The following is a 14,110-nucleotide window of genomic DNA, read 5'->3' as shown; positions in this document are numbered from 1 at the left end:
CATCCCCAGCATCGAAGCTTTGGCCAAAACAAGTGCTCTACTCGGAGCTCCGACACGGCAAAAGAGCCCCAGGTGGGCAGAGGAAATGCTTCAAGGACACCCTCACAGCCTCCTTGAAAAAGTGCAACATCCCCACCGACACCTGGGAATCCCTGGCCCAAGACCGCACAAAGTGGAGGAGAAGCATCCGGGAAGGCGCCGAACACCTCGAGTCTCTTCGCCGGGAGCAAGCGGGAGCCAAGCGCAAGCAGCGCAATGAGTGCACGTCAACCCAAGGACCCCACCCACCCGCCCCTTCAACCACTGTCTGCGCCACCTGTGACAGAGACTGTAGGTCCCGCACTGGACTCATCAGTCACCTGAGAACTCATTTTTAATGTGGAAGCAAGACATCCTCAGTTCCGAGGGACTGCCTAAGAGAGAGAAGACATAACAAATAAAAGGAATCAAAAGGCTGTATGATGCCCAATTGTTAATGTGTTATTGCAAAGTAAAGTCTTTTACAGAAATGCACCATGTTTACATTCACGACCCACTAATGTGCAATGTGTTCCGGTTTCACACATGGAACAGCTTTTTGTTTTCTTTGTAAGAGGTTAGTGACACTTACCACGCACAGACTTCATAATAAATGGTTCTGTCTTTATCAGCATCCGGGACCTCTCTCCTTCTCCGGGATCGAAGATCGAACCAGCCGATTTCACCGAGCGGCTGGTCCCCTGGTAAAGGCTCGTCGTAATCTGCATAGTTGGCGTAATCCGGGCGTCCTGTGAGAATGGGAAACCTCATTATAGAATCATAGAGCGACACAGCATAGAAGGAAGCCGGTCGGTGCATCGTGTGTGGGCTGGTTGTTTGGTAGAGCTATTCAATTAATCCCACTCCCCTGCTCTTTCCGCATAGTCCTGTAATTATTTTTCTCTTCACAAGTATTTATCGGATTCCCTTTGAAGATTGTTATTGAATCTGCTTCCACCGCCCTTTCAGGCAGCGCATTCCAGATCACAACAACTGGCTGTGAAAAAAAATTGTTTCCATCGTCACCTTTTGCCGGTTACCTTAAATCTGTAATCTGTGGTGACCAACCCTCCTGCCACTGCAAACTGATTCTCCTTATTTACTCTAGCAAAACCCTTCAGGATTTTGAACAACTCTGTCAAATCTCCTCTTAACCTTCTCTGCACTAAGGAGAACAATCCCAGCTTCTCTAATCTCTCTTCATAACTGAAGTCCCTCATCCCTGGTACCATTCTAGTAAATCCCATCTGAAGCTGCTCTAAGGCCTTGACATCCTTCCTAAAGTGCGGTGCCCAGAATTGGACACAATACTCCAGCTGGAGCCTAACCAGTATCTTAAAGGTTTAGCATAACCTCCTTGCTTTTGTACTCTATGCCTCTATTAATAAAGCCCAGGATCCCATATACTCTTTCAACATCTGATCCTGCTGTCGTCAAAAGGACTTGTGTACATACACCCCCAGTTCTCTCTGTAGCTGCATCCACTTTAAATTTATACCATTTAGTTTATATCACCTCTCCTCATTCTTCCTACCAAAATGTATCATTTCACACTTCTCTGCATTAAATGTCACCTGCCCATGTGTCCGCCCATTTCACCAGGCTGAGATCGATAGATTTTTGGACTCTAGGAGAATCAAGGGATATGGGGATATGGCGGGAAAGTGGAGTTGAGGTCGATGATCAGCCATGATCTTATTGAATGGCAGAGCAGGCTCGAGGGGCCGAATGGCCGTCTCCTGCTCCTATTTCCTACGTTCTTATGTAGCTCATCACATCATCCCAGAATTTTGGTTACCAGGACAGCGTGGAATCTAATGATACTCACCCACATATTCCACCTTGCCTTTGATCGTAACTTCAAGTCTGAAGTAATTGCAGCTGCTCGTGGGTTCCGCCAGAAGGTGGTATGTTTTCAGAATCTACAAGCATCAGAAATAAATCCTGGTTAAAATGAACAGCCACAACGTCATAGTTTTTCAACGGACGTGTGCAATAGTGACGTTTGTAGGTATGTTTGTGAGAAACAAGGAATGTGTACTTTTACAACACCAAGAAAGGAGTCTCTCTGGTCACGATGAGTTAGCGGCATTGTAAAGATAGGAGGAAAATTCAGATTATAGGCACAATTTTACACGTAAAATTACAAACGTAGGGAATCTCCCTGCAATGTTTACCTTGTCGGCGATGCATCGTGTCCAGTTTTTTTAACGTGTCGTAAGACTAGACGTGTGGAAACTTATTGGCCAAGAATATATGATTCTTCCTCACTTGACATAATTGAAGGTATAACACAATGAAAACTACAAGATATATGTACATCATACAGAAAAGATAGTTCAGCTAATTGTAGAAATCCATACCTAAAAATATAATAAGGGGTGCAATTTCAGTCTTAGCTGTCTAAGAATAGACATGACGTTATAGAACTAATGAGACCCAATTCAGATTTAATCACCGTACTGGTAGGTAACCATTAGAAGCGTTTAGTAGAATATAAAAACAGCGCGACACAAGTCCGAGCTGCCTTTGTACACTTGTAGCGTTAGGTTGAACAACTTGTATTCCAACCACATGGAACAATGATCTCACGCGTTCCTGCATAGTAGCTACGACTGATTTATTGTGCGTCATATCTGCGGCATAACTAAGCTCGCCTATTTCCACCTCCGTAACATCGCCCGTCTCCGCCCTTGCCTCAGCTTATCCGCTGCTGAAACCCTCATCGATGCCTCTCTTACATCTAGACTTGACTATACCAACGCACTCCCAGTTGGCCTCCCACATTCCACCCTACGTAAACTTGAGGTCATCTGAAACTCGGCTGCCCGTGTCCTAACTCGCACCAAGTCCCGTTCACCCATCACCCCCTGTGCTCACTGACCTACATTGGCTCCCGGATAAGCAGTGCCTTGATTTCAAAATTCTCATCCTTGTTTTAAAATCCCTCCTTGGCCTCGCCCCTCCCTATCTCTGTAATCTCCTTCAGCCCCACAACGCCACCCGAGATATCTGCGCTCCTCCAAATCTGCCCTCTTGAGTCTTCCTGATTGTAATCAATCAACCATTGGTGGCCGTGCCTTCTGTTGCCAAGGCCCTAAGCTCTGGAATTCCCTCCCTAAACCTCTCCACCTCTCTACCTCTCTCTCCTCCTTTAAGACGCTCCTTAAAACCTACCTCTTTGACCAAGCTTTTGGTCACCGGCCCTAATTTCTCCTTATGTGGCTCGGTGTCAATTTTTTGGTCTTATAATACTCCTGTGAAGCATCTTGGGACGTTTTACTACGTTAAAGGCGCTATGTAAATGCAAGTTGTTGTTGTTGTTACGTAATGGAATAAGAGCTACTTCGTAATGTGAATTGGCTGTTCGTATTTGTCAGTCAACTAAGTACCAAATAAACGAAATCCCTGAAATACCAAAAAGCCCGGAACTGATTGTAATAGTCTATGTAATACATACTGCTGTCAAAGAGTTTACAGCACAGAAACAGGCCGTTCAGCCCAACAGGTCTGTGCCGGTGTTTATCCTCCACACGAGCTTTGTCCCACCCGAACTCATCTCACCCCATCAACATATCCTTCCATTCCTTTCTCCCTCATGTACTTATCTAGCTGCCCCTTGAATGCACCTATGAATATCTAGTTAGAAAGGTGGAACACAAGTCTCCGAAGGTTCGAATGGAGCTTTACATGACACTACACTACACGCTGCTGTTCATTTTCCCGGGAGTAACTCACGATTTCTTGAATGTTCAGTCACACGTGGCTTGTTTATCCTGTGGGCCCTGTGATCAATATACGCACATGGAAAATTTATTCTCACGCCAGTTAAAACAGAATTTCTTTCCTGCTTCCACTTGTATCGTGTCCAATCGGAATGCTCCATAATGCAGTGCATTGGGAACTCACAGCACCTTCAGCTCAGACCAATGCAAGTATATAGAGTAAAGTGGGCCAGAAGCCAGCTCATAGGAACAGGAGGAGGCCAGTCAGCCCCTCGAGCCTGCTCTGCCATTCAATGAGATCATGGCTGATCTGTGACCTAACTCCAGATACCCACCTTTGGTCCATATCCCTTAATACCTTTGTTTAACAAATCTCAGATTTAAAATTAACAATTGACCTAGCATCGACTGCCATTTGCGGAAGAGTGTTCCAAAATTCGACCACCCTTTGTGTGTAGAAGTGTCTCCTAATTTCACTCCTGAAAGATCTGGCTCTAATTTTTAGAATGTGCCCCCTAGTCCTAGAATCCTCAAGCAGCAGAAATAGTTTCTCTCATATCTAGTCTATCTGTTCCCCTTAATATCCTGAAGGCTCAAAACCCTTTGTTTCATCGTGATATTTTGCAACAGACTTTGTATGTTTGTTAATGGTGGCACAACACTAGGAAATGTGAGATAAACAATTTATAGCTTAAAAATATTGACTCACAGTCAGCGTTCCATTTCCTTTACCCGACACTTCGATGTTAATGTGGTGTCCAAGTGGGAACTAACAGGAGACAAAATAAGTTACGTATCATGTAACAGCGTATTTAGTTGCATATACGTTGGCTTTTGATCTTTATTGGTCCTGAAATTGCAGTGTTTGTGACAGCGCACTCTCAGAGTACGCCATCATATCCTCTTTGAAATGCCCCACAAGTTCGGGATTTCCTCACGTGCTTGCGGATGCGTGGAATACGGAACTTGCGTTGATAGGCCATCTGCGGGGGCCACGAAAAAGCAATCACTGGCACAGAGTTGGGCTATTTGCCCAGAGACTGGCCAGCAATTCCCCACGTAAGTCTTATTGTTGATGCAAGCAGGTGCAGGGCCTGCTTGCATCAGTGTAAGGGGCTATCTAAGGCTTAAATTAAACATTTTCAAATCCTAAGTTATGCACATGCACTGTATTAAATGAGTTTTTGCAAATATTGGCCTGGATTACAGTTTTAATGATGTACAAAACTATCAAAAAATTAAATTTTTATTGAAATTGGTGGAATGAAGGTAATTATCAATAAAATTCCAATTCGTTGAATTGTATAATTATTATATTTTGGGATTCCATTGCATATCATTAGGGGATTTCCTTTGTAAATTATTGAAATGGAATTCTGCTTATTGATTGGAGGACTGGGCCCACGTGATTCTGCACCGGCTGCCTCCCTGGGATTCGTGAGCCATTCTGCTGCCCTCCGCCTCGAGGCCAGAGAGCGCAGGTTTTTGCAGCAAGGCCGCCAGGCTGTACTTTCATCATCCTTTCACGGGTTGGAGGCGTATTCCGGAGGTACGCCTCCGACCGCAATTTCTAGCCCAATATGTTGACCTTAATATACATGAAAAAAATTCCTGCGCAGAGCTTAAATGTCACTGTTCAGTATATACACTGCTGCGCAAACTTTGTCCTTGACTTTGGCAAAATACCTGCCCATCACCATATCGTTTATTGCGCAACTTTTTGACTGAACTCTTTCTCTTCCTACTTTACAACAGTGACTATGCCTCAAAAGTACTTCATTGACTGCAAAGCACTTTGGGACATCCTGAGGACATGAAGGTGCTGCATAAATGCAAGTTGAATATTTCTCTTCTTTTTCTCTTGCAGCTGATTGCTTTGTGGTGCGGCAGTAAAGTGTAAAACGTGCCAAGTCTCGATTTACGGATAATTTGACGTTGAGCAATCCAAGGCTGCGATCCCATCAAAAGCACCACTGTCCAATCAACAGACTTTTTTGTTTGATGAGCCAGATTTTAGACGTCGCTGTAGAAAGGCTGGGCCCGGAGTTTGTGCTCTCACTCTCGGCCTCCACTGTCGTAAGTCATCGGAAAGGCTCGGCGGATTGCGAGTCCCTGCATGCTCTGCGCATGCACGTAAACCCGAAACTTGCGATCTGGCAAGGTTCGCCCTGCAAATGCCCACCCATGAACATAAGAAATAGGAGCAGGAGTCGGCCATTCGGCCCCTCGAGCCTGCTCCAACATTCAATAAGATCACGGCTGATCTTCGAAACCCTCGGGCCTGCTTTCACCAGCGTAAGGGTGAACATGAATCTTACATTCAAAACTTAAAATTTAAAAAATCATGCACAAACATTTAAAATTAGTTGATGTAAATTTTGGCACGGATTCAAAAGTTTAAAATTACTTTTGGACCAAATGAAATTTTTATTGTATATGCTTTACTGAAGGGAATTTCAATTAAATTTGAAAATGGGAACGTTTATTTTCATCCCAGTTGTATAAATTATTTAATTATTTGGGGATTCCTCATATCCCCAGAATCATGATGAGGAATCCTTCATTCTGATAGGAGGACCCGGCCCAGGTGATCCCAGGGATGATTCCGAAACGCCTGCCTCCCTGGGATCCATGGGCCTTTACGCTGCCGTGCACCTGGAGGGCCAGGAACCAGTCGCCAAAGCCCGGGAGCCAGCAGGTAGGTGCGGACTTTTTAAAAACTCGGGTCGAAGGCATACTCCGGAGCTCCGCCTCCCGCCGCAAATTCCGGGCTGCTATGATTAATTTGAGGTCATTGATTAATCAGAGTATAAATTGTTATTGATCTCTTAGTCTGTCACATGTATACGAATTTGCTTATTATAGTGTGTTGTTATACAGTCTTCCCATGCTAATTTCCTCATGCGTGCTCCTCTTGACTACATTTGCAGGTCCGGATGCTTCGGTCGCTCTCTGATATCTTGTCCAATTGAATTCTATTAGCGTGTGAGCCTTCTTCGTGTACACAAGAAGTTGTGGTGGTTGAAGGTCAATCATCTCGGCCCCAGGACATCGCTGCAGGAGTTCCTCAGGGCAGTGTCCTTGCCCAACCATCTTCAGCTGCTTCATCAATGACCTTCCCTCCAACATAAGATCAGAAATGGGGATGATCGCTGATGACACACAGTGTTCAGCGCCATTCACAACTCCACAGATAATGAAGGAGTCCATGCCCGCATGCAACAAGACCTAGACGACCTTCAGGTTTGGGCTGATAAGTGCCAGGTATCATTCGCATCACAGAAGTGCCAGGCAATGACCATCTCCAACAAACAAGAGTCTAACCACCTGCCCTTGACATTCAATGGCATTACCATTGCCGAATCCCCCATTATCAACATCCTGGGGGTCACCATTAACCAGAAACTTAACTGGACCAGCCACATAAATACTGTGGCAACAAGAGCAGGTCAGAGGCTAGGTATTCTGCGGCGAGTGTCTCACCTCCTGACTCCCCAAAGCCTTTCCACCATCTACAAGGCACAAGTAAGGAGTGTGATGGAATACTCTCCACTTGCCTGGATGAGTGCAGCTCCAACAACATTCAAGAAGCTGGACACCATCCAGAACAAAGCAGCCTGCTTGATTGGCACCCCACCCACCACCTTAAACATTCACTCCCTCCACCACCGGCATACCGTATCTGCAGTGTGTACCATCTACAAGATGCACTGCAGCAACTCGCCAAGGCTCCTTCGGCAGCACCTCTCAAACCCGTGACCTCTTCCACCTAGAGGCACAAGGGCAGCAGGTGCATGGGAACACCACCGCCTCCAAGTTCCCCTCCAAGTCACACACCATCCGGACTTAGAAATATATTGCCGATCCTTCATCGTGACTGGGTCAAAATCCTGGAACTCCCTACCTAACAGCACTGTGGGAGTACCATCACCACATGGACTGCAGCAGTTCAAGAAGGCGGCTCACCACCACCTTCTCAAGGGCAACTGGGGATGGGCAATAAATGCTGGCATTGCCAGCAATGCCCACAGCCCATAAATGAATTTAAAAAAAAGACTATTGCATGGCTGGAGCATTCATGCCCAACCCGGTACAGGCACAGGGGAATGCCTAATGCTGACGGCCCATTTTAACATTCGGACCGAACATCGACACTGGGATCTCCCTAGTCAGCAATGCTCCGTCTCCAATTTGAGAAACTAGCTGATCGGTTGGAGCCTATTTACTGATTCCCTGTTCTGGTGGATCGCCTAGTGTGGTGAATGTAATGTATGTAATGTATATATACCTTAAGGGAGAGAACTACTTTTTACAGCTCCTGTACACTGTAGTACCGGCAGTGACCACACCTGTATCTAAACCCTGAGTAGTGATCTGTATAATTGGTTCTAGAGTAACCCTCATTCAGTAAACACCTGTTGAATCGTTCCCTGCAGTCTGTTGTCTGATTATTGAAGGACACAACATTAAGATACACTGACCTAACATTGGCAACGAGGCAGATTCGAACCTACCTGCAACTCTGCATCACCTCCCAGGGATTCGCTCCTGGAGAACAATGGAAGAAGGTCGAGTCCAGAAGCACGGGCGTCGACCACGGGCAACCGCCCAGTCATCTAGCGGAGATTTGAGCATCGCAGTGGAGGCTGTCGAGAGCCAGGCTTGGCTTTCCAGTCACGGTGGTCCAGCGAAACGGGCTGGCAACAGGTACTGTGCAGACCCTTCCCAGACAGCGGCGGGCTAGAGCCGACCGAGCGGCACAGAAAAAGGCCGAGCAGCGTCGACGGGGGAGAGAGAGAGGGCAGAGCGCACAGGGCATAGCCGGTGTTCAGGACCGAGCGGCGTCAACGGAGGAGAGAGGCGAGAGAGAGCAGAGCGCAGCTGGTGTTCAAGGGCCGAGCAGCGTCAACGGGGGAGAGAGGCACGCAGGAAAACGCAAGGCGCTGCCATTGCCATGAGGACCACAGAGAGCGGTGTTGGCAGCAGCGCAGGAGCAGCGAATGAAACCCACAGGGCATCGCCAGTTGCCACAAGGACCGCCGAGAGCGGCGTTGGCAGCAGCGCGGGAGATGCCATTTTAAGCCACAGCGGGGAAGAAAGGAAAGCACGGGAGATGCCATTTTAAGCCAGTCTAACCACACCCAAAAGTGCCGAAGAGTGGCAGTATCACAGCGTTCGACAATGAAGTCGAAGATTGGACGACATATGTCGAACGCATAGAAGTATACTGCAAGGCGAATGAAGTGCCAGATGACAAGAAAGCGCTGGTATTGTTGAGTTCAATGGGTGCAAAAACGTATGGCTTACTACGAAAACTAGTAACCCCAGAGAAGCCAGCAGAAAAGGATTTTGAAAACATAGTGTCAATCCTACAGGACCACTTAAACCCCACACCGCTGCTGATAGCAGAAAGATTTAAGTTTCACAAAAGGAACCAGCATAAAGATAAAAGTAATGCTGAGTATTTAACGGAACTGCGCAAGCTATCGAAACACTGCCAGTTTGGAACGAGACTAGCAGATACTTTAAGGGACAAGTTTGTGTGTGGGCTTCAAAGTGAAGGAACCCAGAAACGGCTTCTATCAGAAAAGGATCTTACGCTGGACAAGGCTTTCAGCATTGCAGTATCACAGGAAGCAGCAGCACGGGATGCTGCAGAGATACAACGGAGACCGCAAGAATATGGCACAAATGAAATGTCATACGGAACAGTGAAGTGCTATAGCTGCGGCAGAACAACACACGACCATAATGATTGCTGGTTCAAAGACAATGTGTGCAGACAGTGTGGAAAAGTAGGACACATAGCAAGAGTCTGCAGGTCGGGAAAGAAAACCAGCAACAAGAAATCTCCACAGGAGAAGTACAAGAAGGTGCATAAGGTGACGGAGCGTAGTTCAGACGAACAGAAGAGTGATACAAACTCCGGAAGCAAGGAGCTGGGTTGTCTGAAACTACATAATGTGTTCAAAACGGAGGATCACCAAACTATCTGGGTCACGCTCAAGATAGCAGGAGTCCAAGTGAAAATGGAATTGGACACAGGATCAGCCCGAACAGTCATAAACCGAAGGGACTACAAGCGGCTACTCTCACATATACCCTTGAGAGATACAAAGATTGTCTTGAAGATGTACACGGGGCAAAAAGTCTACCCCAAAGGAAAAATAAGGGTGAACGTTATATATAACGGCAAGGAAACACCAAAAATGGACCAAAATGTATTGCCAGATGGAGGACCACCACTACTAGGACGTGAATGGATCCGGAAGATACAGCTAGATTGGCATTCCATACAAGCACTGACTGTAGATGCCATAAAGGATGACGACATCACACCTGGACGACTGTCAAAAATACTAACTGACGCACAAGAAGTGTTCCAGCAGGGACTCGGAACACTAAAAGGCATAACAGCGACGATCAAAATAGAGGAAAATACAAGCCCAAAGATTTTAAGGCCAGACCGGTACCTTATACGATCCGCCCAGCCGTCGAAGCAGAGCTGGAAGGTTTGGAACGTTCAAGAGTACTGCCCAAAGTGGACTGGAGCGAGTGGGCTACACCCATCATTCCTGTAATGAAGTGGTCGTTGATTAATACGCTTGGGGAACCAAAGAAGGTTCGCATCTGTGGGGACTTTAAGGTGACAGTGAACCCAGTCCTTCACACTGTACAATATCTGCTTCTGCGGATTGAAGATATTTTTGCCTCGCTATCTGGAGGGAAAATCTTCCCTAAGATTGATCTGGCCCAGGCGTACCTGCAAATGGAGGCAGAAGAAGCCTCGAAACAGTACCTCACGATCAACACTCATAAAGGTCTCTACCAATACAACCGGCTGGTGTTCGGGGTAGCATCAGCTCCGGCTATTTGGCAAAGGGCAATGGAACAAGTCCTGCAAGGGATTCCAGGTACCCAGTGTTATTTGGACGACATCCTGGTCACGGGCGAAAATGACAGTGATCACCTCACCAACCTGGAGCAGGTGCTCACTAGATTGAAGGAATATGCGCTCCGAGCTAATCGCCACAAATGCGAGTTTTTCCAGAAGCAGATCTCGTATTGTGGCCAAGTTATTGATAAAGAGGGGTTACATAAGTCCCCTGAAAAGATTGAGGCAGTAGTCAAGGCTCCAGCACCGGAAAATGTGTCACAACTGAGGTTGTTCCTCGGGCTGGTGAACTTCTACCATAAGTTCTTGCCGAATTTGTCTACCGTACTACACCCACTGAACACCCTACTGCAAACGGGGGTACCATGGAAGTACGCCCAGATTGAAAGGGAGGCCCTCAGCCTAGTGTGGGGAGTGAAAAAGTTCAATCACTATCTGCACGGGCAGAAGTTCACCTTGCTGACTGACCACCAACCACTTGTCTCCATCTTTAATCCAAAGAAGGGCGTTCCGGTGATGACTGCACAACGGCTACAAAAATGGTCCCCTTTTCTAGGGGCGCACCAATATGAAATAGAGTATAAGGGCACGAAACAGCATGGAAACGCTGATGGGCTATCACGCCTGCCACTGCCTACTGCGGAGGAAGCACCAGCAGTGGATCCTATCGAAATATTTCATTCGACTATAATTGAATGCTTGCCAGTAACTAACACTGGTATAGAGAAGGAGACCCGAAATGACCCGACACTGTCTCGGGTATATGATTTGATGGTGAAGGGATGGCCAGCTCATGGCGACTCACTGTTGCCAGCATTCTCATCCAGAAGAGAACAGCTGTCAGTATGCCAGGGGACCTTGATGTGTGGATCCCGAGTGGTAATTCCACCCAAGTTAAGGGAGAGAGTGCTCAATTAGCTTCACGAAGGTCATCTAGGAGGGGTGAAAATGAAAAGCCTTGCTAGGGCTTATGTGTGGTGGCCGGGGATCGATCAGCAAATCGAGGACCTGACCAAGAGCTGCTCAGGATGCCAGAAAGTCCGAAATGCACCATCACATACCCCTCTACACCCATGGGAGTGGCCCTCATCTCCATGGCAACGGGTGCATATTGATTTTGCTGGTTCATTCATGGACTCAATGTTTTTAATAGCTGTGGATGCACACTCGAAATGGCCTGAGGTGATCAAAATGTACTCCACCACCACGGAGAAAACTATTGCAGTCCTACGGACCATTTTTGCCAGGAACGGCTTGCCAGAGCAGATTTGCTCTGATAACAGACCACAGTTTGTGTCCAAAGAGTTTCGAAGATTTATGAAAAAGAATGGGGTAAGGCATTACACATCCGCCCCGTATCATCCAGCCACAAATGGATTGGCTGAGAGGTTCATACAAACCTTTAAAAAAGCAATAAAGGCCATGTGCGATGACGACATTCCACTGCAGCATAAGGTGGACAATTTTCTGTTAGCCTACAGAAATGCGACACATGCAGTCACCAACCAGGCCCCGGCCATGATGTTCTTTAACCGAAGGTTGAGATCTCGTCTGGATTTGCTCAGACCAAATGTACGAAGAGATGTTGAGAGTAAGCAATTCCAGCACATCAATGAGAAGCCGACAAGGAGCTTCAATGTAGGGCAACCAGTCTTGGCCCGCGACTACCGAACAGAGAAATGGCAACCAGGAACGATATGCACACGGCAGGGGCCACTAATGTACACAGTGGATGTTGGGGAGAACATTGTGAGACGCCATGCTGACCAGATCCTAGAGTCACAGGAACGAGTCAACCCCATGTCTCGGCCATACGTACCTGGTGAGGAACCCGATGTACAGGTCGCATCTACCTCAGAAACAATAGCATTGGAAGCTGATGAATCAACTGATGACAGGGTGCTAGAATCGCCTCCGTACCAAGAGCGAGACACTCGGGAAAGGCGTTATCCAGAAAGAATCAGGAAGCCTCCCCAGAGACTGAATATATGAATGGACGATTTTCATATAACATTGTATATTCAAAATGCTAATTGCTAAATGAGTATTGTGGTACTGTTAATCTAAAAGGGGAGGAATTGTAATGTATGTAATGTATATATACCTTAAGGGAGAGAACTACTTTTTACAGCTCCTGTATACTGTAGTACCGGCAGTGACCACACCTGTATATAAACCCTGAGTAGTGATCTGTATAGTTAGTTCGAGAGTAACCCTCATTCATTAAACACCTGTTGAATCGTTCCCTGCAGTCTGTTGTCTGATTATTGAAGGACACAACATTAAGATACACGGACCTAACAGTGAATACCATGCCGTTTTTAATGGAGCACAACTCTGAAGGGCACCCTCAGCGCCCCAGAGAAAAGAATCACGCTGGAGTTAGGGCGCTTTAATTTCATGACGATACAGATAACAGCGTGAGGTTAATCTACACAGAGGAAACATAAGGACATAGGAACAGGAGGAGGCCGTTCGCCCCCTCAAGTCTGTTCCGCCATTCAATTAGATCATGGCTGATCTGTACCTCAACAAAATTTAACCGCCTTTGCTCCATATCCATTGATACCCCTAACCAACAAAAAGCTATCGATCTGTGTCTTGAAATTGTCGCAGCATCCACAGGAGGAGCAACTGCAGTAGAACCCTTTCATGGAGTCTAGAGCATTGTGATTGTTGTGTATTGAGTTTTGCTTCAATTAAGTTTGTCCCAGTTCCCGGGTGTTACCTGAAGGGGGTGCTGGGGGGCTCAGTTTTACTTTGTCTTTCACTTTCAGTTTCGGGTTCTGCCATGCAGACAATGTGCTGTAATGTCCACCCATTTACTCAGTAAATAGTAAAAGGTACATTCCGTCTCCTCTATTCATTACTGTTCGGTCAAGATGCAATACTGGCGATGAGGCGGCTGTTGAACTCTCTAGAAGGACGGAGATAGACATGCGAACCTACAGCCGTGATATTGGAAATTGCAATGAGCGGGTCACTCAGCTAGCAACATCAATGGCATTTTGATAGTTGGCTAGCTGCGACGTAGACGGCGGACAGAGTATTGTGCGGGCCAGGCAACTACCGTGAGTGTAGCTACCGTAACTCTGGCCGGAGGAGAAAAAGAATTTAAAAAAAAAAAGAAAAAAGTCCGTGGATCTTAAATGGACAGTGCACGTTAAAACTATGACGACCTTGGGACGTATTGAAGAGTTCTCTGGGGATAAGGACATGTCATGGGGGGAATACGCAGAAAGACTGGGGTGTTTCTTTGAGGCCAATAATATTGACAAAGAAGAGAAGAAGCGCTCAGTGTTGCTAAGTGTATGCGGAGCTGCTACTTACTCCATCCTGCATTCATTGGTGGCTCCTTGTAAACCTAGTGAGGTGGATTATGCTGATTTGATTGAGAAGCTGCAGAAACATTTGAACCCAAAACCCTCAGAGATTGTGCAGCGTTTCCATTTTCACAATTGTAAACAACAGC

At 46.6% G+C, this 14,110-nt stretch overlaps 1 protein-coding gene across 1 annotated transcript in view; it reads right to left on the bottom strand.

Moving 5' to 3' along the window:
• LOC147095717 (complement C4-like) overlaps positions 1-14,110 on the bottom strand; it is a 383,861-nt gene that overhangs the window by 33,346 nt on the left and 336,405 nt on the right. The window contains exons 30-32 of the mRNA XM_085973700.1: positions 4,453-4,512; positions 1,847-1,940; positions 611-767 (exon numbers count right to left, since the gene is read on the bottom strand). Coding sequence (XP_085829826.1) covers positions 611-767; positions 1,847-1,940; positions 4,453-4,512 — 311 coding nt within the window. The remainder of the gene's footprint in view (positions 1-610; positions 768-1,846; positions 1,941-4,452; positions 4,513-14,110) is intronic.

This window comes from Somniosus microcephalus, unplaced genomic scaffold, assembly GCF_052327205.1.
Source record: "Somniosus microcephalus isolate GS21.2 unplaced genomic scaffold, FLI_Smic_1.0 unresolved_chr1, whole genome shotgun sequence".
In the NCBI taxonomy this organism is placed as follows: domain Eukaryota; kingdom Metazoa; phylum Chordata; class Chondrichthyes; order Squaliformes; family Somniosidae; genus Somniosus; species Somniosus microcephalus.
This window is presented reverse-complemented; position numbering and strand designations above follow the sequence as displayed.